At 55.4% G+C, this 27530-nt stretch overlaps 15 protein-coding genes across 15 annotated transcripts; 6 read left to right on the top strand and 9 right to left on the bottom strand.

Moving 5' to 3' along the window:
• Window positions 1–117: 117 nt before the first annotated feature.
• BU26DRAFT_607342 (uncharacterized protein) lies at window positions 118–1551 on the top strand (the record flags this gene model as incomplete). Its single annotated transcript, XM_033835743.1, has 1 exon — window positions 118–1551. The coding sequence occupies one exon, from the start codon at window positions 118–120 to the stop codon at window positions 1549–1551; it is 1434 nt and encodes a 477-aa protein (XP_033681072.1).
• A 150-nt stretch (window positions 1552–1701) lies between these two features.
• On the bottom strand, window positions 1702–4775 carry BU26DRAFT_542029 (Arf-domain-containing protein). The gene is made up of 7 exons (XM_033831622.1): window positions 4207–4775; window positions 3143–4146; window positions 2496–2548; window positions 2410–2435; window positions 2344–2351; window positions 1920–2289; window positions 1702–1862 (listed from the first exon to the last, which is right to left on the bottom strand). Exons 1-7 carry the CDS (start codon window positions 4577–4579, stop codon window positions 1822–1824), a joined length of 1875 nt encoding a protein of 624 aa, XP_033681071.1. The 5' UTR covers window positions 4580–4775; the 3' UTR covers window positions 1702–1821.
• A 1195-nt stretch (window positions 4776–5970) lies between these two features.
• Window positions 5971–6244, top strand: BU26DRAFT_567572 (uncharacterized protein; the record flags this gene model as incomplete). Its single annotated transcript, XM_033833670.1, has 2 exons — window positions 5971–6162; window positions 6215–6244. 2 exons carry the CDS (start codon window positions 5971–5973, stop codon window positions 6242–6244), a joined length of 222 nt encoding a protein of 73 aa, XP_033681070.1.
• Window positions 6245–6278: 34 nt separating this feature from the next.
• BU26DRAFT_61414 (uncharacterized protein) lies at window positions 6279–6912 on the bottom strand. The gene has a single exon (XM_033836102.1). It carries the CDS (start codon window positions 6788–6790, stop codon window positions 6464–6466), a length of 327 nt encoding a protein of 108 aa, XP_033681069.1. The 5' UTR covers window positions 6791–6912; the 3' UTR covers window positions 6279–6463.
• Window positions 6913–7087: 175 nt separating this feature from the next.
• BU26DRAFT_432203 (FAD/NAD(P)-binding domain-containing protein) lies at window positions 7088–9046 on the top strand (the record flags this gene model as incomplete). The annotated part of the gene is made up of 4 exons (XM_033823963.1): window positions 7088–7500; window positions 7549–7810; window positions 8024–8507; window positions 8832–9046. 4 exons carry the CDS (start codon window positions 7088–7090, stop codon window positions 9044–9046), a joined length of 1374 nt encoding a protein of 457 aa, XP_033681068.1.
• Window positions 9047–9353: 307 nt separating this feature from the next.
• On the bottom strand, window positions 9354–10070 carry BU26DRAFT_607338 (uncharacterized protein; the record flags this gene model as incomplete). Its single annotated transcript, XM_033835742.1, has 2 exons — window positions 9743–10070; window positions 9354–9539 (listed from the first exon to the last, which is right to left on the bottom strand). The coding sequence occupies exons 1-2, from the start codon at window positions 9914–9916 to the stop codon at window positions 9354–9356; spliced, it is 360 nt and encodes a 119-aa protein (XP_033681067.1). The 5' UTR covers window positions 9917–10070.
• A 2004-nt stretch (window positions 10071–12074) lies between these two features.
• BU26DRAFT_384197 (HET-domain-containing protein) lies at window positions 12075–12427 on the bottom strand (the record flags this gene model as incomplete). The annotated part of the gene is made up of 2 exons (XM_033822609.1): window positions 12075–12263; window positions 12305–12427. Coding segments are annotated over 2 exons (312 nt in total), but the record flags the coding sequence as incomplete, so codon positions are not given.
• A 1477-nt stretch (window positions 12428–13904) lies between these two features.
• BU26DRAFT_61342 (uncharacterized protein) lies at window positions 13905–15925 on the top strand. Its single transcript, XM_033836100.1, has 4 exons — window positions 13905–14842; window positions 14905–14930; window positions 14979–15280; window positions 15335–15925. Exons 1-4 carry the CDS (start codon window positions 14037–14039, stop codon window positions 15821–15823), a joined length of 1623 nt encoding a protein of 540 aa, XP_033681065.1. The 5' UTR covers window positions 13905–14036; the 3' UTR covers window positions 15824–15925.
• A 380-nt stretch (window positions 15926–16305) lies between these two features.
• On the bottom strand, window positions 16306–17886 carry BU26DRAFT_577583 (uncharacterized protein; the record flags this gene model as incomplete). Its single annotated transcript, XM_033834404.1, has 1 exon — window positions 16306–17886. A coding segment is annotated over one exon (1581 nt), but the record flags the coding sequence as incomplete, so codon positions are not given.
• BU26DRAFT_521572 (inosine monophosphate dehydrogenase) lies at window positions 17805–19507 on the bottom strand. The gene is made up of 4 exons (XM_033829566.1): window positions 19142–19507; window positions 19007–19089; window positions 18229–18957; window positions 17805–18176 (listed from the first exon to the last, which is right to left on the bottom strand). The coding sequence occupies exons 1-4, from the start codon at window positions 19182–19184 to the stop codon at window positions 17958–17960; spliced, it is 1074 nt and encodes a 357-aa protein (XP_033681063.1). The 5' UTR covers window positions 19185–19507; the 3' UTR covers window positions 17805–17957.
• Window positions 19090–19587, top strand: BU26DRAFT_61328 (uncharacterized protein). The gene has a single exon (XM_033836099.1). The coding sequence runs from the start codon at window positions 19215–19217 to the stop codon at window positions 19482–19484; it is 270 nt and encodes an 89-aa protein (XP_033681062.1). The 5' UTR covers window positions 19090–19214; the 3' UTR covers window positions 19485–19587.
• Window positions 19588–19877: 290 nt separating this feature from the next.
• On the bottom strand, window positions 19878–20705 carry BU26DRAFT_567565 (uncharacterized protein; the record flags this gene model as incomplete). Its single annotated transcript, XM_033833669.1, has 1 exon — window positions 19878–20705. The coding sequence occupies one exon, from the start codon at window positions 20703–20705 to the stop codon at window positions 19878–19880; it is 828 nt and encodes a 275-aa protein (XP_033681061.1).
• Window positions 20706–21275: 570 nt separating this feature from the next.
• BU26DRAFT_432328 (HET-domain-containing protein) lies at window positions 21276–22289 on the bottom strand (the record flags this gene model as incomplete). Its single annotated transcript, XM_033823967.1, has 2 exons — window positions 21276–21657; window positions 21736–22289. The coding sequence occupies 2 exons, from the start codon at window positions 22287–22289 to the stop codon at window positions 21276–21278; spliced, it is 936 nt and encodes a 311-aa protein (XP_033681060.1).
• Window positions 22290–22973: 684 nt separating this feature from the next.
• On the bottom strand, window positions 22974–24793 carry BU26DRAFT_61203 (cytochrome P450). The gene is made up of 5 exons (XM_033836097.1): window positions 24456–24793; window positions 24237–24372; window positions 24164–24187; window positions 23638–24110; window positions 22974–23588 (listed from the first exon to the last, which is right to left on the bottom strand). Exons 1-5 carry the CDS (start codon window positions 24737–24739, stop codon window positions 23096–23098), a joined length of 1410 nt encoding a protein of 469 aa, XP_033681059.1. The 5' UTR covers window positions 24740–24793; the 3' UTR covers window positions 22974–23095.
• A 554-nt stretch (window positions 24794–25347) lies between these two features.
• BU26DRAFT_61263 (amidohydrolase family protein) lies at window positions 25348–27529 on the top strand. The gene is made up of 2 exons (XM_033836098.1): window position 25348; window positions 25415–27529. The coding sequence occupies exon 2, from the start codon at window positions 25531–25533 to the stop codon at window positions 27295–27297; it is 1767 nt and encodes a 588-aa protein (XP_033681058.1). The 5' UTR covers window position 25348; window positions 25415–25530; the 3' UTR covers window positions 27298–27529.
• Window position 27530: the final 1 nt, after the last annotated feature.

The following is a 27530-nucleotide window of genomic DNA, read 5'->3' as shown; positions in this document are numbered from 1 at the left end:
AGCGTCTTCTTTCTTACTTGCGATTACGTCACGAAGACCCTCTCCCTCCGCTTTACAATCTCGGATCTACTCGGGATTACCCCATTAACGCAAAGAAAGGAATAATCAAAGAGAGAAATGCCTCCAGCAGCAGCAGCAGCACGTGCGCTCCCACACCCCTCCCCCTCCCCTCCCCCTTCCACCTCCTCCGCAGACATCCCCACCGTCACCGTGACCCTCACGCACACTTACACTTACACGCACACCCTCTCCCCATCCCCCTCCAATCCGCCATCCCATACAATAGCACCCCACTTCGCCTGGCCGCAGCGAAGTGAAAGCGCTTCCCTCGAGCACCAATCGCTTTCACCACCTCCCGGCGGCCTTCTGCGCCGCGCACAATTCCAAACCTCGACACCGACACCGGCATCGACACCGAGGAAATCCACGTTCCCGAGACCTTCTCCACCGACGTTTCTGTATCCCTCGCCTATCGTTCCTGCGCGCGCCAACGTTAACACTTCAATATCTTTGCACCACCGCACTCTCCTCAGCACTATGAGAGATCTCCCCGCCTTTCCGGACATACCGCCCGCACTCCAAGCCCTCGTGTTTGGAGGTATGGCGCTGGGCTTTCTGTGGGTTGTTGTGGTCTGGCTTGTGAACTTCCCGCCTGGGACATGGCGGTGCAGGTCCAGCTCGGACTCCGGCTCCGGTCGCAGAAGCAAGAAGATAAAGAGGCGGAAAACTGGTACCGGCGCCGGAGCAAGGTGGTGGGACCTAAGAACCTGGCTCCTCGGAGGAAGCGGGGAGAATGCAGACAGGAAAGGGAGGAAGAAGAAGAAACCGATTGACAAGCCGTCGAAGTACGCGCCGCTGGCCTCTAGCGCGTCGTCGTCGTCTTCTTCCCCGGGAACTCCGTCATCGATTTCTAGTGCGGATGCAGACGTCCTGGCGCTGGCGCCGACTTCAGCATCCACATCGACATCAACATCCGCCACCCGCACCACAGCAAACAATAGCGCCATCGAGCTTCGGCGACGCAACAATCCACCTATCGAGCTGCCACACCCACACGCACCCGGCGCACCGCCATGGCAGACGCAGCGAAACACCAGTCTCCCCCCGTCCTCCTCATCGCCATCGCCGCAGAACCCCTACCTCCCCACCCCTCCACCTCTGCTACGCCCGCGCACTTCATCCGAGTATCTAGCCTCGTACCGAGCTTTCTTCTCCTCCTCCCCGTCCTCCTCCAACCCAGTACCCGCTTCTCCATCAGCATCGACGTCGTCGCAATTCTCCTTCCACTCCGCCGACGCGCTAGAAGCGCAGACCACGCCGCCAGCGTCACCGACACGGAAGCACAGGCGAGGTTGGAGCGATAGTGGGTTGGATGCTGGGCTGAATGACGGGAAAGGGAAAGGGGAGAGGAAGAGGTGGAGTGGAGCTGGGTTCTTGGACGCTGTGGATGGCGCGGTGGGGAGGGCGGTGGATCGGATGGTGAAGTGGACGGGGGATGATGGGGGTGGGGAGGGGCTGTTGCTGCCGTTGAAGGGGGATAAGATGGACTGACTGAGGTGGGCTTTTGAGGAAGGGAAGGGCGTTGAAGGCGTTTTCAGGAGGGATGGGGGTCTTCACTGAATGAATTGAAATGATATGGGTGGCAAATGTGGTGTGAGGATCTAGATATGCATGATGGAATGCAGATTCGTACCGAGAATAGCAGTCTACTCCTATGTGCACCGAAGATGCTCCACCTTTGCCCGTCATTGAACGTTCGTAGGATGCCGTATGTCTAGCTAAGCAGCCTGGAGTCCCAAACCTAGTCGGTCGATCGAGCGCCTAGACGTACTGGCTCAACCACCTGATACCCTCGCCATATCCTATATGCAGTCAGCAAATCTCTCCCATGAACCGCATCCATCTCGAATACCACCCACCTTGCCGCATAACCACGCTACACATAAACACCTCAATCGGCCTGATGCCCTCCAACGGCACCTTACCCTTCCCCGTGGTCTGATACAGCCCCAAAGCTGCCCTTAGCTGGTCCTCGCTCACCGCATCCGGGTGATCGATCTTATTGCCCAGCACCACGAAGGGCGTGCTCGCCAGCTCCTCCATCGCGAGAAGCGCATCCAGCTCTGCTTTCGACTCGGCGAGCCGCTCGTGGTCTTTCGCGTCGACGAGGAACACGATACCGGATACTTCGGGGAAGTAGTCGCGCCAGAGGCGGCGGGCTTGGGCGTGGCCGCCGAGATCGAAGGTGGTAAATTTTACGTTGCCTATTGAGAGTTCTTCGGAGGCTGGAGCAGGCGGTTAGGAAGTACTATGGAAGGGAGGACGGAGCGCGGGCGTACTTGGGTGGAGAGCTGTTGGCGGAGTGTGTTAGCATAGCTGTTTGCGCACGCGATGGGGCGGGGTACGTACTGGGTTGGAGGACGGCTACTCGGTCACTGTAGAATTAGGCAAGCGTGAGCGCATGGCTACTGGAAATCCGCTGTGGAGGAACATACTTCTTCAGCATGTGGAGGAGCGTCGTCTTGCCCGCATTGTCGAGACCGAGGAACTGCCTCTCGGTCAGTATGCAATTGTTGAACCCCACCACTGTCCACAGAGCACCCACCAGAAGCTTAGCGTGTTTGTTGGCGAGGCCCAAAGAGGCCAGAAGATCCCAGACTATGCATATATATCAGCGCTGCGTTCGGTGGGAAGCTCGCCGGTGCCCGCGGTGGAGAGGGCGAGTGCTTACACCTGGCGGAAACTGTTAGCTTCTTGGGTTAGTACCGTGGCACGGTTTGGGATTGTGTACCAGTTGACGATCCACATGGTGTTATTTCTTGGAGAACTTCTGAAGCGGTAGCGTCGTGCGGTGCAGCGGGAAGCGCAGTCGAAGTTGGTGCTTCGAGACCGCGATCCTGGCAAGATAATGCTGGCGATTGCGGCGTGACTAAGCGAGAGAACAGCCAATCAGGCGCGTCCAGCACGACGTCACATGCGAGGTACCGCAAACGAGGGTAAAGGACAGCTATGCGATGCGTAGGCATATGTTTTGCTACTACTAAAGAAGGCTGGTATCTCGTGCTTTCCACCAACGCCTTTGTCCATATGAGGGTCCATTACCAATGCTGTTTTAGATGTTCAGATCCATCTCCAATATCACCTGCGCGACCCCCGACCTGCCGCTTGCTATCACTCTCTCCGCGATGACCTCGCCTACCTTCTCGACGAGGCGTTCCCGCAGTCCTCCTAAGTTTGCAACCCCGTTCACCCTCGTGTTGACTCGTAAACGCTCTAATCTATCAAGCCCTTTCAGGATGATCGCTAGTACCCTGTCGGCCTCGGCCTTCTTTGACTCGTCGGCAACCGCCTCTTTCAGCACCTCGTCGTATATCTTGAGGTTGGGTAGAACGAGCATCCGCATCCCTTCCAAGCCGGTGACGAGCATTAATGCCTCCAACGCGCCGTAGTGCGTACCGAGAGGCTTGTTTGGATCCAGGAATTGCTTCAGGCATATCCGTGCAATGCGGGACTTTAGGCCTTGATTCGACGAAGAGTATCTTTTGCACATGTCCCCGAGTATGGATGCAGCCATGTCGCGGATCTCGAAATGTTTTAGTGGATTCTGCCCGTGACCGTTGAGGCTGCTCCCATTAAGAGTCTCTGACGAAGCGTTGGACGGCGCCTGGTGCTGCGACGGGCCCAGATGTTTGCCCGTACAACACGTCAGAACAGGAGCCACCATGTAGGGTATGTACGGGTCGAGATAGATTGATAGGTTCTTCAGCAGCGCCTCTGTGGCTTGCATCATTTGCCTGAGAATGAACAAGTCTTTCATGCTGTGTGTGACCTTCTCGGCGATGAAGGTGAGGAGATACGTGGTCAACTGATGGATGCCTGGGTCTGTTCGAATAGACACCAAGGCGGCGTTTTGCCACTCTGGGTTTGTCTCGTCGATGAGGGCGCTGGACAGCTTGGCGAACAGCTCCTGCGACTCCTTGGAGAGCACGTGTTTCACAAGCGGCTTGACGCTGACGTTGTCCAGGCCGTTGGCAGCAGCGAGGTACGGGTTTGCATTCGGCCCCTTCGGCAGCAGCTCGGCATGGTTGCTTGCGGTCGGGTTCTGGGGGATGGAGGGCTGCACGCCTTCGACGGCGAGCCAGTGCGCTGCACAAATCAGAAACGTAAGCCACACAAGAGGGTGCTGACTACAGCGCGCAGACGTACCTGTGAATGTGATCTCGCGGGGCACCTTAGGCAGCGGTGCGTTGATGAGCTTCTCAAAGTCGACCTCCTCGTCCTCGACATAGTACAGCGGCTGGCCGGGCCCGAGTGAAGCCTCGCCAAAACGGAGCGGGCGGGTGGACTCGTAGCCGTAGAGAGGCTCCACATTTAATACCTTTAGGGCATTGGATACATCCTGTGTGCTCAGCGTTGTCCGCTTGCTGTGTCGCATGAACTTGAGCGCTTCTTCCAGCACCTGGGCCAGGCGGTAGTCGACATCGCGCGCCAGCTCGTCGACCACGTTGTCGGCGAGTGAGGCGATGCCCACCGATTCGGCGACGTCTCGCACGTTGTCGGGGTTCCAAACCGACGACATGGCGGCGGGGTGCGGTGCGGTGCGGTGCGGACGCTGAGTTGTATCGCGGTGGGGCAGCTGGAGTGTTGGAGGTGCGGATAAGTGAAGCGGATAGGCAGGCGATCCGGTGGGAGAGCGGCGGGCGTGTCACGGAGCGGGTGGTGCAAGCTGGATGTTGCGACAACCAGCCCTACGTGCGAGTGAAGGGCATGTCGGGTGCGCGCATGAGAAATTGCTCTGCGGGCTCGCGCGGGGAGGCGACGGGTGAAAGGCGACCTGTTATAGTGTACCTAGGTGGTGAGCGACTCCTCCGGCAAGCGGTGGCAGGTGAAGGCCGGGGCGTGGTGAAAGACGTCGCGGTGCTCAAAGGAAGGCGCGATGCGGCTCCTTCCCTCGCGTCTCGCTCCCGGCCTTGGCGCGCCCGCTTTCACAAGCTGTGAGCGCCCTTCTCACCTCGTCACCCTCTCTCTCTTCGCTTGTTGCCCAATCTCACCGATAAGCCTGCCACTTCACCACTTCGCACTTCAGACTGTGTATCTGCATGTCCTTCTCTCGTTTCGTCCGGAATCACCCACGAATCTGGTCCAATCCTCCCTGGCGGGTTTGCTTCACTCCCAGCGCGGGCAAACAAGACACTTGAGCCACTCGCCTCTCCGCTACTGCTTCTATTCGCACCATGAGTGCATTCGGCAGTGTTTTCCGGCATTGCCTCATTGGTCTGCCCGTCACTGTCCATGTTATCCGCAGCGAATGCAGCTCTGCGACGTTATCACCCGTGGGCCCGGACAGCAATGGCCTCTTGCTAGCCACAGGCTCCAGCATGGCAGACCGCCACTTTTTCCTCTCCTCACGTCGAACAAGTCAACCGAGCCGTCTCTTGTCGGCCCCTACGGCTGCGGCATTGCACCCCCGGCGGACTCAGCATGGTTATCCGCTCCGCGGCTATCTGCATGCTTGTTCTTCGTATGCGCATTTCCCTGGCTTGCTGAACACATCACCACGTTGATTGCCATCGCTGGTAACGCTAATTCAAGCTCAATCTCCAACTTACCTTACCGTGGGTAGCGGTGGCATTCGATCCCTGCTTGTGCTCCAGGCCCACAGGGTTCGCAACTCATTCCAGCCGTTTTCTATCGTGACCTTCTCTGTAATCTCTTCCGTCTTCCCGGGCGGGCCGTTGCAACCCTGATTGCCTCTATGCAGGTAGTGCCCCGTTTGCCAGCTGTACCCTCCCCCTGTCTATTTCGCTGCGCGTATAGGGTCACAGACTATTTAACGTCGAGCAACAGCATTGGTGTCTCGTTCTCCACAGCTTCACCCACTTCCTCCGTCAAAAATTCTCCGATCATCAAACAATCCCCGTTTCTTCTTGACTTCTTCTCGCTTCATAAAAGTCAAGTCACTCGTCCAACATGGCCTTTTCCAAAGAATCTTCGAACTCTTCTGAGGCCGATTCATACCAAATCTCAAGGCTTCAGATGCGCTCCGCTATCCTTACGTCTCTCGCTGCACCCCAAGAGAGATCACGAGACGATCCGCCCTCCCCGCCTCCGCAACCCCCACCAAGCCCAGCAAATTGGGCCTCCAGCCCTCACTTAGATCTGGTATGTTTGTACCACTATGGATGCTGGTAATGCTGACGTCTTGATCCCAAAGATCAGCAACCCCCTTTCGTTGGACATGTAAATGTGGGGTAACTCGGAGAAAGGCGTTGGTAAGGGTCCTATCATCCTGACCTGGCTTGTCCGCTGATCACACATTGCAGACTTGCTACCGCTCTACACTCGTTTCTTGCTCGCGAACGGTTCCGTCTGTGTCTCCAGCGATAGACTTCTCTTCTCTTCTGTGCTGTATTCCATAAGGATTCTCATCTCCTTTGGGCGGGCTCGGCTGTTCAGTTGCTTCTCATCCTAGGCGCGTTTCTCCTTCACGTCCATCTTGACTCGCTTGTATTACTGCTCTAGGATTTGGAGGCACGCAAGGCAGCTCAGCCTCCAGCACCGCGTTTTTGTGGCTTTCTTTGGGTCTCTCCCCACCAGCAGGGACATAGTTGTATACAAGATCGGAATCTGGAAATGGAAGATTGCATTCTTGGCACCGGCATCCCTTTTCGTTACACCCTACTTTGACGAAGAATGCGGGACGTGGAACCCGACAAGCGAGGAATGATACCATCAACGGCCAACTTTCTTTCTCCACGGCCTGTCTTTGTCTGTCTACCTTCACTAACATCTGACTACTATCAGGTGAATGCCGCCGCAACCGAATGCAACGCCGCCACGCGTCTACTTTTCTTTGTCCGGGTCACACCTCAGGATTCTCACTTCGTGTCACACCGCGCAGGATATCCACGGATTATCACTAGGACCAGTGAGGCATGACCACTCTGTTGCTCGACCACTACGACTGAATTAGGTCTTCTAGTCTTCTGAAAGTTTCGCCTGATTCAGTTCCGGTAACGTTGCCTCGGAGGCATACCTTGTGGGAGCAGCACTCGTCCCGCGGTCCCCTCGACCACATTCTCCAGCGATGCCGCGTCAACCGCTCAACGTCGTCATATTGGGAGGTTCCTTTGCCGGGCTCGCTGTAGCACATCACTTCCTGGACCGGATCGTCCATCAGCTCAGCACTTTCGAAGGCGCGCCCGCCTACCGAGTGGTCCTCGTGAGTCCTTCGACTCACCTCTACTGGAATATCTGTGCCCCGCGGGTGTTGGTCTCACCCAGTCTAATAAGTCCCGAAGATGCCTTCATTCCCATCGAACCGGCCTTCGCCCGGCATCCCTTCGACAAGTTCACCTTCATGCAAGGCTGGGCAACCGGGGTTGACACGAGCGCAAAGAAAGTGACCATCGAGCTTGTTAGAAATGTAAAAGAGAATCGGTTGAGCGGCGTCTCCAAGGCGAGCTCATCGACCGCCGAAACCAATCCGGCAAACATATCGTTTGCTCGAGATATGAACTATCGCACGAACACGGCAGATCGCAACAGCACGGTTCAGACGATCTCATACCATGCCCTGGTCCTTGCGACTGGCAGCTCGACATACTCACCACTATACTCGCTTCATGGCACACATGAAGACACACTAGCCGAGTTGAGAGCCTTCCATCGCAGGCTCGAGACTGCGCATTCAGTCATGATTGTTGGTGGAGGGCCTTCAGGCGTCGAGACAGCCGGCCAGCTCGCCACCTACTACAACCAGAAGAGAAGATGGAGAACTTTCAAAGAGAAACGGCACCGTTCCGACACGGTTACCGACCCCAACGCCCTCGAACGCGCGAACAAGATTCTCTTCCCTCCAAGAAAGAAACGCGACTCCGCCACTCCCGCACCAATGATCAGCCCGCGAGAGCGTCACATCGAACGCCAATCCAAACGCGACTCATGCGTAAGCGGGCAGTCTTCAACAGCGCCACCAACAATCCTAATCACCCCTCCCGCGCCTGAGCGCCGCACCCGAAAGACCATCACGCTTCTCTCTGGTGGCGCCCGTCTCCTGCCCAAGCTCCCTCCCACCGTTAGCAAGAAAGCAGAAAGGAAGCTAAAGAAACTCGGCGTGCACATCGTTCACAATCTCCGTGAAATCGGCAACACGACTAACGCAGACGGCACAACGAACTGCATTCTCAACAACGACATGACTATTACTTCCGACGTCCTCATCTCTGCAACCGGCGTGTATCCTAATACACGCTTCCTGCCGCAGCACATGCTCGATGAGAACGGATACGTCATCACTGATCCCCAAACACTGAGAGTGTATGCCCAAGGCGTGGGCCAGAGGGTGTATGCCGTCGGTGACTGCGCCAACTACTCGAAGAACTACACACTGGACGTTTACGAAGCCGTTCCCATTCTAATGAAAAACCTGCAGAACGATCTCCTGACACACGAATACAAACTGCAAACCGTAACCTCGATGCCGCACGGGGAGGCACACAAGACAGGTCCCACGCAAGACAGCAGCCGCGATACTGAAGCAAAGCCAACCGCAGCATCGAATGCCTTTCTCACGCCGCCAAGAGAATCCACCACATCCTCCTCCAAAGCGCTCTCAGAAAGCGAGCCCCCGCCCTCACCCACCCTCCCCCTCTCCCCAATCTCCGAAACCATCTCCATCCATTTAGCGCCCTCCCTCCCAGAAAAATCCTCCACTACACCACCTTCCTCAAATCCAGTTCCCGCTCTTCCCAGCCCTCCCATCTCACCAATCTCCTCAACCATCCCCTCACAACTCCTCCCCCGCATCCCGCTCCTCACGTCCGCAGAAGCGCGCCAGAAGATCGCCGCACTGGAAGACGCGCACTATCACCAGAATCCGACGGACTCGCAACTCATGCCGATCACGCGGTTTGGTGGCGTGGGCGTGATTTTCGACTGGCGCATTCCGAGCTTTTTGGTGTATTTGATGAAGGGGAGGAAGTATCGGCTGGGACGGGCAGAGGGGGCGGTGGGGAGGGGGAGGGATCCTTATGCGGTTAGGTGAGGGCGAGGAAAAGGGAAGATGTAAAAGGAATGGGGGAAGTGCAGGGGGCTTTTTCTTAGTCCATGTATTTCGGTTTAGTTTGGGATAGTACTTTTAATCAGGACTTTTTGCGTGAATGCGCTGAGGAAGGAAGGAAGGATAGTACAACGCACTAACTGACTAGAAGTGTATCCCCCTCCACCTTGGCTGCGTCCGTCTCTCCCCTTCTCTTCCACCTTTCCCTCCTTCCCTATCACAATCACCATCAGCTCAGCCTCTGCCACTCGCCTCTTCCCCACCCCAACCAATCAAACTAAAAGAAAAACGCTCACATCTCCCGCGAATGCTCCCCCTCCCCCCTCTCATGCACACTCCGCTCAATACTCTCAACCAGGCTCTCACTCCCCGTCTTCGGCCCCACATACCCCTTCTCCCCCGCCTCCTGCTGGAACGCGAGATCTTCGCCGCAGCGCTGCTCAGAGGTGCCGGAGGCGTTGGAAGTTGCTGCGTCGGCCTGGGGGATGGTTAGTGTGGGTCGAGAGTTATATGCGGACGGGAAGAAGGGAAGAGAAGAGGAGGGGTTGGAAGATGGGTTGTTTGGAAAAAGGGAAGAGGAGGAAGATAGGGCTTTAGAGGGTTTGGTGGGGTGCACATGCCGGGGTGAATGAATGAAAAGAAGGAACGATGCGTGGTAGAAGTAAAAGTTTCAGCACGTACTTTATCGATTCTGCCCACGTCGAGGCCTCCAGAAGAAGAAGATTCTTTGCCGACTTTAAAGGGTACGCTGGGGTCGTCTTTCCCTGGTTTGCCGCCGGTGTTGGTTGTTGTGCCGGGGTTGATGGGGAGGTCGGGTTGGTTGGCGGAGGATTCTTGGCCGGTGAGGCTGGTCATTATGTGTTCTGTAGTCTGTAGGCGGGTGAAGATTTAATGAAGGGGGAGTATTTGGGAGAAGGGTTTGGGGTGTTATTGTGTGGTCTGAAATTTGGATGTTGTTGTAGGGTGGTGGTGCTGATGGAGGTGTAGTGCAGTGGTGGGTGGGTTACGTCATAGTGATAGATATGAACGCAACATCTACATCGCCTATCAAGCATCACGGACTCAACCACACTTCAACTCATCCAGTGATTCTGAAGATGGCTCCGGATAGCTAAGGAAGGGATAGTAGTGCTTTGTGCTAGAGGAGGATGAGAAGTCGGACTCTGCGCTTCCTCATGAGCGAGTTCGAATGTCCCGGCCATAGTATCCCCACCTAACGGCTGGACCTTTATCGGCTCGCACTTTCCTTCACTATGACAGCGCGGCCCCATTGCTCCTTCGGGCATGGTGACATGTCGAAGTTGGACAATTCAGCTATGTCGAGAAGGTCGGAATCATTCGGCACTAGATGCTAGTATGGCGGAATGGTACCCTGCATATATCTATGCATCACCGCTCATACAAGGACTGCAATGGTGTTAGCGGCTTTCGGACTGGTGGGGATCTAGTAGGTAATTAGTTTACCTCGATAAACGCCTACGCATGTGCCTGTGCGTTCGGTCCTCCTAACGCCTATGACAGCGCCTTCGCTCATTCAATCTCAAAGACCTCCTCTTCAAGCTCCTTGGCCCTCAAGTTTTCGATGGGACCATGTCCCGAAAGGTCCTCGTCTCCGAAAAGTCCAACGACGTAGCAAGTGCCCACCAATTTCCAGCGCGCGCTCGAATCCGACTTTCGCAGAAGAACGGGCGGGCGACAACGACGAAGGACGCATACGCGGTCGCCTGGTTGGAGTCTAGGTGGTACCAGACCAAGGTAACCTGTTCTTGTGTGGAAAAACCGTTGCTTAAATCCATCCAAAACCTCCATCAGCACATTAGTCATCTCCAAATCTGACAATGCTGTTCCTGAATATAGAAAATCATTGTTATGCTCAACACTCCTGAAAATCTCGCGCTTGATGCTCTTAGAGAAACCCCCGCAGTTGAGAGGGAATCCCAGTCTCTCTAAACGGGCTATCAATGGTTCCCCGCATACCGCGATAACGAATGCACAGGCTAGGTTAAATCTGCGGTGCAAGTTGGTTTCGAATTGGAAGGGTTCGTGATCCCAGACTTTGACGCAGCCGTGCATAAAAGCTAGGAAGATCGCGTAGAGGAGTTATGCCGGTTGTGTACGTCTAAGGCTGTCCTGTACGGTTGTAACGAGATCGATAGCTGATGCAGAAGTCAAACATATCCTTGCGCCTCTCCTCTACGGTCAACTGTGAGCGTTCCATTTCAGCTTCGGAGATTCTGTCCCATTGGACTCCTGGTACCCTCAATATATTCTCCGGCGTAATGTCGAAGACACCACCATCTACCATGGGGGCTGAATATTCTCGCGGGAAAGCTGGATCGTCGGTGGAAATAGCGAGTGTCCAATCCCTTTGAATAGTGTGCAAGTTGATTGCCCATGAGGGTAGATCAAAGCCGGCGTGATGCGGAAGGCCAATACCGCTGTAATAGAGGCAACCGAGACCATTTTTTTGGCAGATTACCTTCTTCCACCACTCGATGTACAGCTTTTCAACTGGTTTAGAATAGTCGACCTTGATATCGGTTTCGATCAATCCTAGAAGCCCGTAAACTGCATCCAAAGGGTGTGTCGCTGCACATTGCATGTTGAAGCGCAGAACACATTGTAAGTCAAGGTCCAGCACCGTGTAGTTCAGGATATCGACTGCCGAGAATAGAGGAACTTGGCGGTTCACAAGCCTTACCCAGATAGACAAATCCGCAGAGCGTGGTTTAGGAGGTGCAGTCCTACGAAGCCGCCGTGCAAAGTCTTTGAAGAGCAGGAGCTCCTTGGCACTCAGGGATTCGGAACCGCATAGGAAAAACAGCCGGTCGGGTCTAGGTAGTGCGATTTCTTGAAGAATCCAGATCCTTTTCCAATACTCGGAGACGGAAAATTGGTGTATTCCTCGCAAATAGGCGTTACTGTCTGGTGGATCCTCGGGTCCCCGCTGGAAGAAATGCGCGTTACGGTATAGCCATAGCACTTCTCCAGAATCGATGATTCTGTTTTGTAGGTTTTGTGGAGAGGATGCCTCAGCTATGGTTCTCATCATGCGGATTCCCATTTCCATGCCTTCGTTCGGACGCCCGACCATGGAAACAACAAGCTTTGCGCGCCGGTATATCGAGCGCATAATTTCAATTTGATGGACCTTCTCTTCCCCGTCTTGCTGATTGATACATATCGCGTCGGCCCATGGTACCTCGGGGCATCTTCTGAATAGAGCCGTGGATCGGCAACGACGGGGTCCTTTCTCAACTGCCACAGGAAATCTCTTAAGTTTTTCGTACTGCTGAGGCTTTTGCCGTCGACAGTGATGCATTCTTGGATCTCGGCAGCTCCCCACACATACGAGAGAGCCACATATGCAGGGGCGTCCGATAGAAGAAGCCTTGATGAGCGAACAAGAGACGGGTTCATCATCAGGTGCATCGATGAGTTGAATCAGCCGGATTTCGTCCTTGGTGTGGTCGAGCGGTTCGAAGGCGTACGGATCCTGGATAGACAACGAGGCGGAGGAAGACAGAGCAGCATCGGCCTCCTCCATCCTTACGGTGGAGTGAGCGAGCGTTCGGAGGTTCAATCTTGAACACGCAGTAGGAGCACGTAGGAGGGCTTCGTCCTGGGGATCATTGGCCTTCGCAAGGGCGTTGCGATTGAGTGTAGCTTTGGTCCGATATGCCTGCCGCTTAGTTCAGCCTTGCGAAGCGAGGCTGGAGCAGTCCGAAGCATTCGTGGTGAAGCCATTGCAGCGAGAAGGGACGCTATTTAGACGCATCTTTTTGTACAACTGATTCACTGCTGGTGAATGTAGTGAAAGTCCTGTGCACTCACAACGTTCGCACTTGACGGCCGCTAAGGCCGACGCTAAGCTCCGTCTGGTTAGCCGAGTCGCAACCCCGCCCACCTGCACACACAGACACAGTACCACATTAGATCACCCGCATTCAATAGAACCCATCAGCCTCTCGATCATTCCAAGGTTTGTAACTGTAACCTTCAAGGGATCTCTTAATACCGTATTGTCTGATTCTTCAGATTATCTAGGGCGCACCTATCATGACCTAACGAACAAGGTGACCACCAAACTAAGCACGAGACTGGGATTTTGCTACGAGGATGCGAAGTGTGAAAAAAACGAATATGCTTCAAGCTCGTAAGGCTTCCCGGTGGTCTGCCTTGCGTGGCGGGACCTCATACGATATCCAACCCCGCACCGTATCGCGGGCTTTGCCCGTCCGTCCCGACGTCATGAAGAATAATTCGAAGTGCTGAACACCTCTTCTTGAGGTCTTCCGGCACGATGTCATGTGGCTCCTACAGTCGGCCGATAGACCGGTGAGTGGAGTGCCAATAGTAAGTGGGACGAAGGAACACGGGAAGAACTGATGGGAAGTAGCGCAGCCGACTGTCAGCAGTAACTAAGTTTTTAAGTGAAGCTGAGCGTGAGTAGATCGAAGACGAGGTTTACACGGGTGCCTGGGTGCAACGTCCAATGCGGAGACTCCGCACACCACCATCCCCGTCGTGGCGCACAAGGCGATTGCTTGTACCCGGCCCAGAAGTTGTTGGTGGTCTCTGGTCGGACACTGCGTACCATATCCGAGCAGTGGACTGAGGATCGACCTCCAGGTTTCCGTCTCTCTTTCCAGGGGCAGCAAAATTACCTGGATTCGATTCTAACCTTGCGTCGCTGGAAACCCCTCTCATGTTGCATCTCGTCTGAGAGTGTCGAGTCCACGCGGGCGGTGTTTTTGGCAGCAACTAGTACAGGTACACCAAGGCGAGAAGGGCGACAAGGCTGAGGTGCCACAAAACCTCGAACCACCTCACCTAGGCATGCAGCGAACGCCACCTGCCGGGCACAGGACACGCTAGTTCTCCCCATGCCCGCCAACGACGCCTATATGGACGCAGCCATGGGCTGAGGGAGCAATTCCCTGTTTCTGTTCTCCGAAAACTCAATGCACTAGAAATGGCTTTTCGAATCTCCTGTCTCGCGTTGTTCTTGGCGTATGCCTTCGCCGCCGATTGCCCAGCTACAACCACCCCGATAGTGCTAACGATCTCTAATTGCACAATAGCTTCGCAGGACTCCTCTTCCTACGGCGTTAGACTGGATGTCGGCGATCCGAGGCAAAATTTGTGCGGTACTCCGAGCACTGTTGTGGACAACACGCTGCTCATTTCGTCAAATATCTGCACCGGAGTACTTCCCCCAAACATGACTACGCAGGCCCAGTGTCAATCCTATCATGGAGGAACCTTCAATATCGCCGCGGCAGGTACATCATTTCACAATATATCGCTATCAACCGCGAACTTGCCGCTGGACCAGGGTTGGACAAGATTCAATCCCCCTTACACCGCGGCCGGAGAGACAGACCTGCACGTAGTCTCCAACGTCGCTATCCCAAACATGACAGTCGTAGTCATCACCGAAGGCATCAATTTCACCGCGGGCCACATCGGGCTCGGGAAAGATTCGGTTATCCTGCACCACCTGAAGGATTCCAACATGATCCCCTCCCTCGGCTTTGGACTTAATGCCGGCAGCCAATCCATTCAGAATCCCCGCGACGGTAGCCTCGTCCTAGGAGGCTACGACTCTGCTAGTGTCACAAGCTCTTTCTATACACATACCATGAACTATTCCGATATGCTGTTCGGACGCCACTGTCCACTCCAGGTCCAGATTGAGGGCCTGCAGCTTCTCGTGGAGGGGCAGGAACCAATCCAGCTTATTGGGGAAGGCGATGGGCACGCGGCGTGCATCGAACCGTAAGTAGGATCCCATCTATTATTTCCCCCGAGGTTAACCAGAGCTGATCGGTAGCACATAGATATGACAATCTATTTCGACTCTCTGGTAGGACCTGCGATTGTAATATTGGTACCATTCCTAATCGATGAGCAGAAGTGGGCCTTTCAACGTTCAAAGAGGTCACTGGCTGGTCCGCAAACACCACCTACGATTCGCAAGACCTCTATATCCCCGAGCCAGGCCTCATCTACCCCTCCACCACCGGCTTCAACGGCAGCCTAAAGTTCTTCCTTAGCGGCGGCTTCACGGTGGAAATTCCCAACTCCGAGCTGCAACATCCACTCCGCGGTCTCGATAAGAACGGAAACTACGCTCTTAATACCAGCTACACGCAGGTCAATATGTATGAAGAGCCTCTCGCTCCGTGGGTGCTCGGAAAAGTGTTTCTTTCCCAGGTACCTAACACCGAGGTCTTACAAGCAGATGCAGAATGGGCTAATGACATCTAGGTATATCTAGCAGTAGACTACGAAGCCCAGCAGATCCAGCTCGCCCAAGTGCACCAAAACGACATTACCCCCTCCCCCGTCAAATTCGCCTCCACCAACACCTCGTGCAAGACTTCAAAGCTCAGTGGAGGAACCATCGCCGCCATCGTGCTCGGTGTTGTGCTCGGCCTAGCATTTATTGTCGGAGCGGGCTACTATCTCTACCGTCGGCGCAAGCGGCAAACCCAGCAGCCGAGCACAGTCACAGTCACACCGGATCCCACTATCCCATCAGACCAGCACCCCTCGGCCATCGAAACCAACCCCGTCACCTGGGAGAAGCTGCACGGGCCGTTTGAGATGACGGCGGAACGGAGGACGTCCGAGATGGAGTCTCCGAATATGGGATATGCGCCTCCGTCGCCGCGTGCGCCGCCGTCGCCGCATGCGCCCAGCGAGCCACGAGCTGCTCAGGCACCTCTACATGAGAGGGCGGAGGATGCTGCTTAGCCCGTCTCCATCCAGGCTTTGCAGATTTGTTACTTTGTCGACGTGAGGAAACGTAGCGCTTTGGGACCGTGCGGAGAGTAGACGTTAAGCAGATACGGCAGACCGTCTCATAGAGTTTTCATGAAATCAAAGCTTCCCCTGTTCCAAAAGGGATCGTCGGGATTCAACCAAGATGACTAGATTCAACCAAGCGAGAAAGACAATCAAGACAAAAGTTCCATTGCATCTGACGAATCCCAGGTTTGAACGACTAGTTGGCTTAGCTCTAGAACACAATGCACTCTTAAACTCCATAGCACCAGCCCATGCATTCTCCTGACGCCCTTCAGCGCCCGCCGTACAACCAGCTCCCTATGACAACTCCGCAATCCCGCCCCTAGTTGTCCTCCCTCCCTCACTCGCCCACTCAACCCGCCATCCCCCCCAAAGCTCATCAGTCCCCAAGCCCCCCTCTCCACCTCACACTTCCCCTACCCATCATCTCAATCCTCCCCCTTCCCCTCAATCTCCCACCCCCCAACCCCCGGCGACTTCCCCACCATCCCCCACGGATGCGGATACCCAATCGCCACACCCTTCAACCAGCGATACCCCTCCAAATACCCGCCCTCATCATACTCCCAGCCCATCCAATCGCCCACCTCCACGGGCCCCAGCATCCGCATCGACATCTCGTCCTTCAGCGTGTGCCGGACCAGGAACTTCTCGAAGCTCGTCTCGCCGAACAGCGACATGCCGCCCGTCCGCGTCGCCTGCTCGAAGGTCTGCGTAAAGCAATTGTAGTCCCACAGGTAGCTGGGGCCGCTCGGGAACACGGTGAAGGGTTTCCCCGGGGGGCAGCGCGCCGCGAACCACGCGCAGGTTGGGAGGTATGGGTGCAGGGGCGTGCTGGGGGTGTAGTTGGCGTAGGGGGAGGTGGGGCAGGGGAGCATGTATTGGATGATGGGGTGGGCGGGCTTGTAGGGCGGGGGGAGGGCGGAGCGGGCGGGGAGCGAGGGTGGGGAGGATGCTGGGGAGGCGGGGCGGGGATGGGGGCCGGACTGGGGGGAGGTGAGGTGCGTCCACTCGCGGCTGTGTGTGTCCCATTCCTCTGAGTACGTCTGCGTAAGGTTGAAGCCGTTTGAGTCGTCCTGGGCTTCGGAGATGGCTTGCTCAGCGGCTTCTTTTACGTCCGCGATGATGGCTTTATCATCTGGGGAGAGGAGCGGGTTGGAAGACGGTGGGCCCAGGACTTTGAGGATGGGGACTGTTGGGACGGGAGGCGCGGGTGGCGGACGAGGAGCTGTGATGGCGGGATGGTTTACGGTTGGCGCATCCGGGACCTCGGGCTCGGGCGTAGAGGGACTTGTCGTCGTCGGCTGGGCATTGCTCACCCTGACTGTCTCCAACGAGGTTTGCGTAGGCGCCGAGGCCTGCATCGCGATAGAGTCGATAGAGTCGCGGACCATACTTCCCAGATACGGCGAGTCCGCATTGTGTGGCTTGGGGTGCTTCCGCTCCCAATGATCCCTCCGCTCAAACGACGGAATCGGACCTGAAGCGGCGGCGGAGGCGGGAGGCGCAGTCGAAGCCAGCGCAAAACCGGCGGAGGAAACACGAGGCTGGGGCCCTTCAAGACCCCATGAACCGGTCAAGGCCCACATCATACCAGTGGTAACCACGAGGGCAAGAACGATGAGGGAGCAGATAAGCCAAGTACGAAGGGCTGCGACCCTCCAGAAAGAAGCATCACTGCGGCGGCGACCGCGATGCGTTGGGAGGGTATCAGGGGAGGGTTTTCCAACCGCTGCTCCAAAGGGAAGGGATACCATGTTGAAGAGAATCTGGCTGGAAATTGGGGTACAATGTGAGAGAGAAAGAGGGCTTGATATATGAAGAAGAAGTGAAGAAAATTTGCGCGGCGACCGGAGGGAGAAGTGTTGGAGTGGTAGCGAGAGGGATACACCGCCGGTACTACCATTTTTCTCGAGAATTTCTATATTAGACGTAAATTGCAACAGTTGAGGAAGTGGACCAAGGATAATGAGAATCTTGACGTCGCTTGGAGAAGCGCTACGCGATGTGGTTCCATGGATGCGATTTTGTGAGTCAGCGGTAGGAAGTGGCTCAGGATGAAAGTCTACACGTCTATACTCTATAGTTTGCTCTTCCCAACACCCCAAAGCTCCGCGCCTGGGTTGTTCGTGTTCTTGCCTACTGTGCCCGATGCGGTAACCGGCCTGTCGCCCTCTGCAACGAAGAGGTTCTGCGACTTCTTCATCGTCTCAATGGCTTCGCGCTCAATCCGCCCGATGAGCTCAGCGCACGTTGGGATATCATGAATCAGGCCAATGACCTGACCCGCGGTCCAGACCTGTCGTCGTCATCAGCAACCGTAGAACATGTATTGGATCGGTAGCACTTGCACCAAAGTCCTTGTCGCCGTTGAGGAACACCTGCCGGCCTCGCTTGCCGCTGACGTACTGAGCAACCTCTTCGAATTTGCCGGTTGTGCTTTCCTTCTCGACTTTGACGGCCGCCTTAGCCACCTTGTTGGCGAACAAGCGCGAGGTGTTCTTCCATCTCCGGAGGACCAGCTCGGTGTCTGTCTCTTGCGCGTCTACGATGGCCTGCTTGATGTTCTGGTGGATGGGCGCCTCGACGGTGCACATGAAGCGCGTGCCCATGTTGATGCCGCAAGCGCCGAGCGCAAGCGCAGCAGCCAGACCCTGACCGTCCGCAAAGCCTCCCGAGGCGATGAACGGCACTCCTAGTGACTGCCGCGCCCTGCTCAACAATATGAAGTTGGTGATATCATGCTCGCCGACGTGTCCCGCGCATTCGAAGCCGTCGATGGACAGGAAATCTACGCCAAGCTTCACCGCGGACTGTGCATGCCTGATGGTTGTACATTTATGCAGAATCGTGATTCCAACAGCCTTCAACTGCTTGATCACGGGGCCCGGGCTGTTTCCAGCCGTCTCCACGATCCTTATCCCCTCGTCAATGATGACCTGTGCGTATGCGCCGTAGTCCGGCGGCACGAGAGCGGGGAGGAGCGTCAGGTTCACGCCAAAAGGGTTCTTGGTCATCGAACGGCAGCGGCGGATCTCTTTGCGGAGGTCTTCGGGCGTCGGTTGGGTGAGCGCTGTTAACTAGAGCCATTGTTAGACGGTGCTAAGAGGGTCTGGCAGGACGACGTGCTATTCCGAGGCCTCCAGCGTTACTGACGGCGCTGGCCAGCTCCGCGTAGCCGACCCATTGCATGCCACCTTGCACGACGGGTACTATTGAGCGGCATTAGCAGCATGGTCTTTCGGACGCGCTGTTGGTACACACCTCGTATGCCGAGCGCTCGGGTCAGCTCTGTGTTGAACGGCATTCTGAAAGAGTGAATAAGGACAGAGGGGCTATGAGCAGGAGGAAATGGTTGCAGGTACTCCGAAGAGCTTGGAGACTGACGGCGATTATATGGAGTCTCTTACGCGCGTTACTGTGCGGTGCTGATGATGTCTGGGGTGCCGTGGGGAGGAGCGAGCGACCTGGGCTAAGCCGAGGAGCCGAGGTAGGACCCGATCAGGAGCGGATGGATACTAATCTCCGTCGACTCCATCGAGCACGAGTCGAGGCATCTGAATGGCGTGCAAAAGAGCTGTACAGCATCATTGGGAGGTGGCTCTGACGGGAGTAGTCGGTAGATTGCGGCAAGGCGAGGGTTTTCTGGGCCCTGGGTCGTGGTTTCCTCATGCGCGTGAAGCGGGGTCTTTCACGAGGCAAGCACCCCCGGCCTCAACACCATCTTTCCATCACGCATTTCCGTTCGTGGCATCTTTAGCACTTCGTTCGAGCCCAATGTGTAAGACTAGCTATGCATTTCTAGACGCCATCCTATTCAACTGTTCCTTGCTCGACCTCCACCCAGACGCGTCCAAGGGATCCATGCGTCTTCTGCGAAGTGCTGCCAATATTCACACCTACATTTACACGTACCAAGCTACCCTAACCTGACCAACACCAAGTGGTTGGACGTTTAGCTGTGCGAAACTCAGGCCTGAGCCTCGACTTACCCTGGTGCCTAGCGCCTTCGAAACCTCTCCACAGACAACAAGCCCACGTTCTCACCTTTGAGCAGCTTCCATCGCGTCTCCGAAACAATCGAGAGTCTCCCAGCTGTTCTGTCCTCCCGCCAAGTGTTCTCCGCCGTCGGCCACGGATAGGAGTCCCGCTGGACTCCATTCACAGCACACATCCGCTTCTTTTCATGTTCGGGGTATTGGTACCTGTTCGTTCGCGAGCCATCCCCGTCGATTTTATCGAAGCTGCCCCAGCTCACCGTGATCCGTTTGGTATGGATAGGAGCCAAAGCATCATAGCCCCAGCCGGGTCCGTACTTTCTCCACGTTCGTCCCCGGTCGACCGCTTCGCGAATGCGGCCCTGGATATCGTTCATAAGGCTGGTGGCTTCCCTTTCTGCATCTGTCAGTAGATGGAATATAACCTCCTCGAACCGGAAGCTAAGCAACCGGTAGACGACTTCGAATTGGAACAAGTCGCGAGCGTCCTCCCACTCTCTACTTTCATCTAACAAGTTCGGAGGCACGGTGATAACAACGCTCCTTAATGAACTACCGAAGCGTTCTTGGGGATTCTTGCAGGTCAGGATGCTCGCCTTGAAGCCAGTAATCCAAAGGAATACCTTCTCCCCGGCCTTGACCCATTCTCTTAAATTCCTGATCGAAGCTGCTTCTACCTCCTTCTTCGCCGTCCTACAGGACAGAATTAGGCCGACATTTTCGAATGATATGGGTGGAAGATCCAGGAATTCGTAAATGATATTTCGAGCATCCTCATGAAGAAGTTCGAAAAAGGCGCAGCGGCGTGGATTGATTGACGTTGGTTCCATCTTTCTTTAGTAGCTTGTTAATACGGGGAAGGAGGCCTTTATACTCTTGGACGGGGCTCGTGACGAATGGCATACGCAACGCTCCAAAGCTTCCGTTTGCATCCAAGCGATGTGGACCGACCCAACGGACGGTGAGTTGCGCCCTGCCGTTTGGTGCACCTTTTTCTACACAGCTAAGCCATACTGGTCCATCTCATCACCGAACTCTCTCCCGCTGCTTCTTGCACACCTATACACTTTGCACCCTGCTCAACCTCACGCCACATTTCCTCTCCGAACCTTCGCTTTCTCGATCTCAACTGCGCCCTCGCTCCACTTTTCGTCCTGTAGTCCATGGTGATATCGAAATTCAGAAATTCTTGCTCCTTTCGGGACACCCTTGATTCGACGGCAAGAGCGCGCATGCGGAGATAGCCGCTGCGAAGCTGGCTTAGTGGCGCTTCACTGCTCACGGGGTCTACGGCGCAATCAAGAATCTCCGCATCCGGGACCCATGAAAGATGCCCATGACCACGTTGGCACAATGTATGGCTCCGATGCCGGCATCGGTTTCGCTCGGCCGACCCGCCGCTAGGCCAGATGAGCAAGCATGCAGTTCTTCCAGAATCCGGCAACGTAGTCGCCCCAAATGCCGTGTAGTTGTTCGGCAATGCCTGCTAGTGCCGGCAGGCGGTCTTCGATGATGCTCTGCCATATTTGCTTGGTCTGGGTGTTTGACGGTCTCTCCTTTCTGCTCAGCTTCTTGTTGACGAAGATGCCAACGGGGAGCCTCTTGCAGCCCGTGGAGCGCTGGTAGAACGTTGTGCCTAGCGACTCGGACGAATTCTGTTGGCATTGCCAGGTCAGTTCTTTCTGCCCATACAGCAGCATGCGCGGTGAAAGCAGCCGCTCCTGAAGCGTCCAACCCCGAGAGTACAAAGGTTCGTCTGCATCCGATGATTGTACTGTTGCGCTCAGCCAGACTGTTGGCGTCGGTCTTCCTTTTACCCATGTGTCGAAAGGCAACTTTCCCGATCCGTCCTTGCGGTACAAGTCATAGTCATATTGGTGGTCGTAGTAGATCGGAATCTCGCATGAAGGGATCCTCGGCCTTGGTTGCAAGAAACCCTCATGAGCCGTCTTCGCACTTGCAGCCGCAATTGTCAACGTCGCGTTCTTGTATATTTGCCCCATTTTGTTGATCTCCTGAGCTTTATCCACCGCACAGTCTTGAACGATGCAGAGAGCATCTGCCCAGAGATACGAAATACCGAGATTCCGAGTTGCCATTACGGCGTCTTGAATTGTTTTCGGTAATTGATCGTAAGGGATGCTGGTAACATGATCGTCTAGCGTCGATTTCGTCGTCGTTACTTGCTGAGATCCGCCCCAGCAGTAGCTCAGCGCTGTGTAGTGGGCTTTGCAAGGTGTAGAGTTGACTAGCAGTTTGACGGAGCCGCGTTTAGTCTCTGACCCGACATCGATCACTCGGCTGGGCAATGTCGGGGCCTTCTTCCCGGGGCATTTAGCGTGGTCATCCTGGCACTCTTGTAGCCATCGTCGCGCTGTATAGAAAGCAGAATTGGTAGCGACATCTGTCAGCATAGCTCTTCTTCTGACGAGATGTGTGTCGTGGTTGTCCTTCCCGGCTAACGATCAGTTGTATCAGTTCTCGCATCTCGTGCAAGGAGGCATGCAGCCCCTTACTTACCGCCGTTATACAAAAAGAAGGATGTGATTTCGTTGCTTGGGTGGCTCGAACTTGACAGGACCATATAAAGGGGGATATATGCGAAGCCGGACTGGGAGCGAGGCGTTGCCGCTTGCTCTCTTAGGAACCATTCAAATTCCTGGTCGCGATATGTTGAATATTCCTGTTTGTAACATGGGCTCCTGAAAACCAGCGTTGACGATTCGTCCCACCTCTTAGGCATGCTCCTCAGTCGATTTGCAATGAACATGCAGGAGCAGCACCCCTGATCTGCTGAGCTTTTCAACTCGCCCCATGTGTGGTGTCGGTAGCCGTCAGGATGGAACAGTGCCCGGAGGCTAGGCAAGGTACCCACCAGTCCGCAACACTGCTGACAACAAGAGTCGACATTCTTCGTAAGCTCACTGGCTTTTCTCTTCCGCGATCCTAATTGGTCGGGCTCAGATGGTGATGCCATCGTCGCAGAACAGAAGAGACTGGTCAATTAGAGGTCTAGTGTCAAACGGGAGGTAGGGGTTTTGAAAATCGATTGCAGTAATAGGAAGATTGCGCGTCCTTCCCCGTGCAGTATTGTGATGGGGGGAGAGGTTGATATTTTATGGGCGGGAACCGGCTTCGTGGCTGTGGCGGTGCAACGACTGGCGGTGGCAGTGCAGAGCGTGCAGCCTGAAATTTTCGCCTTTTCCTTCCTCTCCAACACCTACTCCCATTTCTTCAAAAACTCTTCCACCTCCTTGAACTCTCTCCGGAGAACTTCTGCATGTTTCTCGCTCCTCGGCACAAACCTGACCCGAAACGGGTCGGGCTCGCTCAAGAACCCATCCTCATACGCATTCGTATCCAGCTCAATCTTCTCGCCCGTCGCTTCATCAACCGCAGGTTCGATCTTGAACGCCCATAGCAGCCTAGCCGTAATGCGCCATTGCGTACGTTCCGCGAGGTGAATGCCTACACAGATGCGACGACCCGCACCGTAGGAGTAATGATCTCGGTTCTTGTAGTCCGGGCTGCCGGCGTAATCCATTGCCAGCCTCGGATGGTTGAGGTATCGGTCTGGATTATATATTTCAGGATCCTTGTGCGTGGAATGGTTCAAAGCATACGCTGGGATAAAGACGGTGGCGTCTTTCGGGATGAGCATGCCCTCATACCAATTATCCTGCCTAGCACGATGCGGAAGGCCGGCGGGGACTCTGAATCTTGTTTAGTATACTGTGACAAATCAGTACAGCACAGACTCACATGGGGCGAATCCGTAAGCCTTCCTTGATGATGCAATTGATGTACGGCAGGTCCTTGAAGTCACTCCAAACCGGCATTCTGTCCGTCCGACACACGCGATCGAGCTCAACTCTCGCCTTTTCCTGGAAGTGTGGGTGCTTGGCCAAGTGGATGATATGCGTGAGCACCGCCGAGGACGTTGTATCGGCACCGCCTTGATGGACGGCTCCAAGGTAGTTGTTCAATTCGGTGTAGCTATGCGGTACATCAAGTTTGATGTCTTCATTCAGAAGCTTGTCGATGAACGAGTTCCGCTTATCGCCTTTCGCGCGACGCTGGTCCACAAGCCGCCGTGCCTCGTTCCAAGTATCGGTCATGGTACGGTAACTGTCATGCGCTCTCTGCTTTCCCGCGTTCCATCTGTTGGGCAAGTATTTGAGAATGGGGAATTGGTCGACCGGGAGATATGAGCCCGGCGCTATAGCTTTGCTGATCTAACACACCTAGTCAGAAGAGAGATGAATGGCGGAAGCCCACGAAGCCATACCTTGCCCATGGTTACGTAGACGGCCTGGTGATTGTTAGCGGAGTTTGGACAAAACGCTCAAAAACGGACTGACCGAGCCCCAGAAACTTTCAAACGAAGGTGCACGATTGCCATAAATAACAATACTTGATGCCGATGAAGTGGCGCGCTTAAGGTGCGTACGGAAATCGTCCGGGGTGAGCAGGAGATCGTACATGAGTTGGCTGATCCTGCAGAGCTTCAGTACCTCCTTGAAACCTCAAATGGCCCCTCCCTTTGCATAGGAACATCTCCCTCGGTATGGAATACTCACTCAGCCTCCTGGATCCTCGCTATCTCGCTATCAAGTCGCATGGGAGTCAACAGCTGCGAGGTGACCTTCCTCTGCGCCCTCCACATCGGCGTTGCATGCAACATGGCGAAATTCTCATTGCCGAAAGCTATCTCGAGTTGCTGTTCAATCGGCCTATCGGAGTATATGGCGCTTCGCTTGTCGATCAGGTCATGAACCGCGCGCCGGTCGTTAAGTACGATGATGGTACTCCTTCCGACTTTGAGCGAGAACACGCTGCCATACTGATCGCTCCATTCCCTCATCCTATTCACAACTTAGCTGAAGGTCGTACGGTGGGGCTTGGCTGCAAGGATCTGTACTTACTTGGCATAGAAGCGCTTCGCAGGAATCTGATGCGCATTTCCCAGGATAGGTAGTGTAGGAGGGCCGGGCGGCAGATGCTTTTCTCGATGGCCAAAGCGCAGCAGTTTGTAGAAGAAATAGCCCACATACGCAATCACCGGGAGCCATTTCGAAGAAACTGGAAGCGTAAAGGCTCCCATCTTTGCCGACTGGGCTGTACGGTGCTTTCTTCTAAGGTTCAGCCTGGCGCAAGGCTCGAGGTAAATATATACCGAGTCATCAGATCTCTGCAGCGACCTAGGATGTTCGTAAGCCCTCTTGGACCAGGTAAGAGGACACCCTTCGATGAACTCCGCTCCCGACTGTCTGGACCGGTGGAGTCAGCAGAACAACGGTGAGGATTGATAGGGCTGGTAATTAAATTACTAGCGGGGTATGCATGCGGGTGCATGATATGGCATGCTGAGTAACACCGGCATGCCTGATGGAGCCTCTCTTATCGCGCAAGTGGAAAGGACGATCTGTATAAGGAGCGGGTACGAGCGGGTATCGCCTGAGGGCTTTAGGAAGTCAGTGAGGCTGCCGGATATTGTCTTAGAAGAGGTGTAAGAACTAGGCGGCTGACGTACATATAGGCATGGTGTGCGTACGACCAAGCCCGGACTGAAGAGTTGTCCCTGTAGAACACACACTGTGTGATATCGTTCTGCACGTATCCTACATCGACGCAGGCGGAATGGAGCGGTAGAAGATGCTCTTGCACGACAGCCAAGGAGCCACAGCCAATTGTGTGAGACCACTCGTACTCGGGAGCAGCTCGGATCTCCGAGATCGGCGCCGATCTGATAATGCCCCTCGTCTCACAAACTCCTCCGTCCCACGCACTTCCACCATGACCGACCATCAAGATGCCATCCTCTTCAACAACGGCCGCTTCTTCAATGGAGAGACTTCCCCCGCGCAATTCCATGACTGTATGGTCGTCAAGAATGGCAAAATCGTGTACATTGGCCCCTCCAACTCACCCGAGGTCCAATCGTTCGGCGACATCACAACCCAAGACCTGAATGGCCGATATGTCCTCCCCGGCTTTATCGATGGCCATATGCATTTCCTCATGCTGGGCCAGTCGCTGCATAAGGTCGATCTCGATGGGTGCAAAGACCTCGCGGAAATCCGGTCACGGATTACCAAGTATGCCAAAGAGCACGGCGGAAAAGAGAGGATACTGTGCAAAGGATGGATGCACTCGATGACAAATGGAGAGGCAAAAGCGAGTATGCTGGATGGTCTGGATCCGAGGCCTATCTACATCGACTCGAAGGACCTGCATTCGTGCTGGTGCAACAGCGCTGCGCTGAAAGAGATGGGCGTGCAACAGATGGAAGATCCAGCTGGCGGGACGATTGAGCGCGATGCTGATGGCACGGCATCGGGCTTGCTGAGTGAAGCGTGCGTCTTGCTTATTGTATGGCCTTACCTTGCAAAAGTGCTACCCATGGAAGACAAGATGGTCGCGCTGAAAGCCGCAATCGCGGCCTACCATGAAGTCGGCTGCACAGGTTGCATCGACATGGCCATGGACGAAAACGCGTGGGAAGCCATCCTCGCCCTACGAGAAGCCTCAGGCGGCACCCTCCCCATGAGAATCGCAGCACACTGGTGCATCCTTCCGGGCTCAGGCGAAGCCCACCGCCTTCAACAAGTCGACCGCGCCATTGACCTCGCCCACCGGTTCAACGCCTCCATCAGTCCAGACCTACGCATCCTAGGCATCAAAATAATCTGCGACGGCGTAATCGACGCCTGCACCGCCGCGCTCGCCGAACCATACTCTTCAAACGCCGCATCCCCAGACCCCATCTGGACGTCCTCCATGCTCGATCCCGTCGTCAAGAAAGCGTGTGATGCCGGCCTGCAATGTGCCCTCCACGCCATCGGCGACCAAGCCGTCCACAACGCCATCAACACGCTCGAAGCCCACAGCAAACCTGGCCAACGGCACCGCATCGAGCATCTAGAACTCACCTCCCCCTCGGACGCTGCACGTCTGGGGGATCTAGGTATCACAGCATCCATCCAACCCGTGCACTCCGATCCCGCCATCCTGCGCGCCTGGCCCAAGCTGCTCGGCCCAGAGCGCCTCAGGCGTGCCTTCGCATACAAAGAGTTCGCGGACCACGGCGCCACGCTGGCAATCGGGTCCGACTCGCCCACGGCGCCTCACGCGCCGCTCCCGAACCTGTACGTAGCGACAACGCGCAAGTCGGCGCGGCAGCCTCACGCAGGCGATGCGCCTGTTAACGAGCATTTTCAGCTGGGCATTGCGGAGGCGGTGAGCGCGGCGACGAAGGGCGTGGCGTATTCATGCTTTGCGGAGCAGAGCCTGGGCAGCTTGGAGGTGGGTAAGGTGGCAGATTTTGTGGTGGTATATATGCGGTTTGAGGCGGGGGAGTTGCTGAGTGCGAGGGTGAGGCAGACGTGGTTTGCGGGGAGGAAGGTATATGAAGCGAAGTAGGTGGCCCCTCCTCGTGCGCCTCCTCCACGCCCCTCGCCGCCTTCTCACAATTTCAAACATCTGCTGCCATCCTCAAGCGCTACGTCACCCACAATGCCCCACGACGAGAGCGCCCAAGCTCAAATCACGCAGCTCACGGCGGAGGTCAAAAAATTAAATCAAATCAACATTGAGCTGATCAGCAATATGCGCGTCTCGTCAGAGAAATGGAGGAATTGTAGGAGAAGAGCACG

Source organism: Trematosphaeria pertusa (assembly GCF_010094035.1).
Source record: "Trematosphaeria pertusa strain CBS 122368 unplaced genomic scaffold BU26scaffold_11, whole genome shotgun sequence".
Lineage (NCBI taxonomy): Eukaryota > Fungi > Ascomycota > Dothideomycetes > Pleosporales > Trematosphaeriaceae > Trematosphaeria > Trematosphaeria pertusa.
This window is presented reverse-complemented; position numbering and strand designations above follow the sequence as displayed.

Coding starts and splice junctions, on each gene's coding strand:
- BU26DRAFT_542029 (XM_033831622.1), bottom strand. CDS start 4,579: ATGTCGTCGGTTTGGAACCCCGACAACGTGCGAGACGTCGCCGAATCG. Junction 2,549..3,142: donor GCAGGTCGGGGGTCGCGCAG/GTGATATTGGAG, acceptor ACCGAGAGGCAG/TTCCTCGGTCTCGACAATGC. Junction 1,863..1,919: donor TAGCGTGGTTATGCGGCAAG/GTGGGTGGTATT, acceptor GACTGCATATAG/GATATGGCGAGGGTATCAGG.
- BU26DRAFT_61414 (XM_033836102.1), bottom strand. CDS start 6,790: ATGTTAGTGAAGGTAGACAGACAAAGACAGGCCGTGGAGAAAGAAAGT.
- BU26DRAFT_61342 (XM_033836100.1), top strand. CDS start 14,037: ATGGCTTTTCGAATCTCCTGTCTCGCGTTGTTCTTGGCGTATGCCTTC. Junction 14,843..14,904: donor CACGCGGCGTGCATCGAACC/GTAAGTAGGATC, acceptor GGTAGCACATAG/ATATGACAATCTATTTCGAC. Junction 14,931..14,978: donor CAATCTATTTCGACTCTCTG/GTAGGACCTGCG, acceptor ATCGATGAGCAG/AAGTGGGCCTTTCAACGTTC.
- BU26DRAFT_521572 (XM_033829566.1), bottom strand. CDS start 19,184: ATGCCGTTCAACACAGAGCTGACCCGAGCGCTCGGCATACGAG. Junction 18,958..19,006: donor ACGCTGGAGGCCTCGGAATA/GCACGTCGTCCT, acceptor CAATGGCTCTAG/TTAACAGCGCTCACCCAACC. Junction 18,177..18,228: donor ACGGCGACAAGGACTTTGGT/GCAAGTGCTACC, acceptor TGACGACGACAG/GTCTGGACCGCGGGTCAGGT.
- BU26DRAFT_61328 (XM_033836099.1), top strand. CDS start 19,215: ATGAGCAGGAGGAAATGGTTGCAGGTACTCCGAAGAGCTTGGAGACTG.
- BU26DRAFT_61203 (XM_033836097.1), bottom strand. CDS start 24,739: ATGAGGGAATGGAGCGATCAGTATGGCAGCGTGTTCTCGCTCAAAGTC. Junction 24,188..24,236: donor TTGAAAGTTTCTGGGGCTCG/GTCAGTCCGTTT, acceptor AACAATCACCAG/GCCGTCTACGTAACCATGGG. Junction 23,589..23,637: donor GGCTTACGGATTCGCCCCAT/GTGAGTCTGTGC, acceptor AACAAGATTCAG/AGTCCCCGCCGGCCTTCCGC.
- BU26DRAFT_61263 (XM_033836098.1), top strand. CDS start 25,531: ATGCTCTTGCACGACAGCCAAGGAGCCACAGCCAATTGTGTGAGACCA.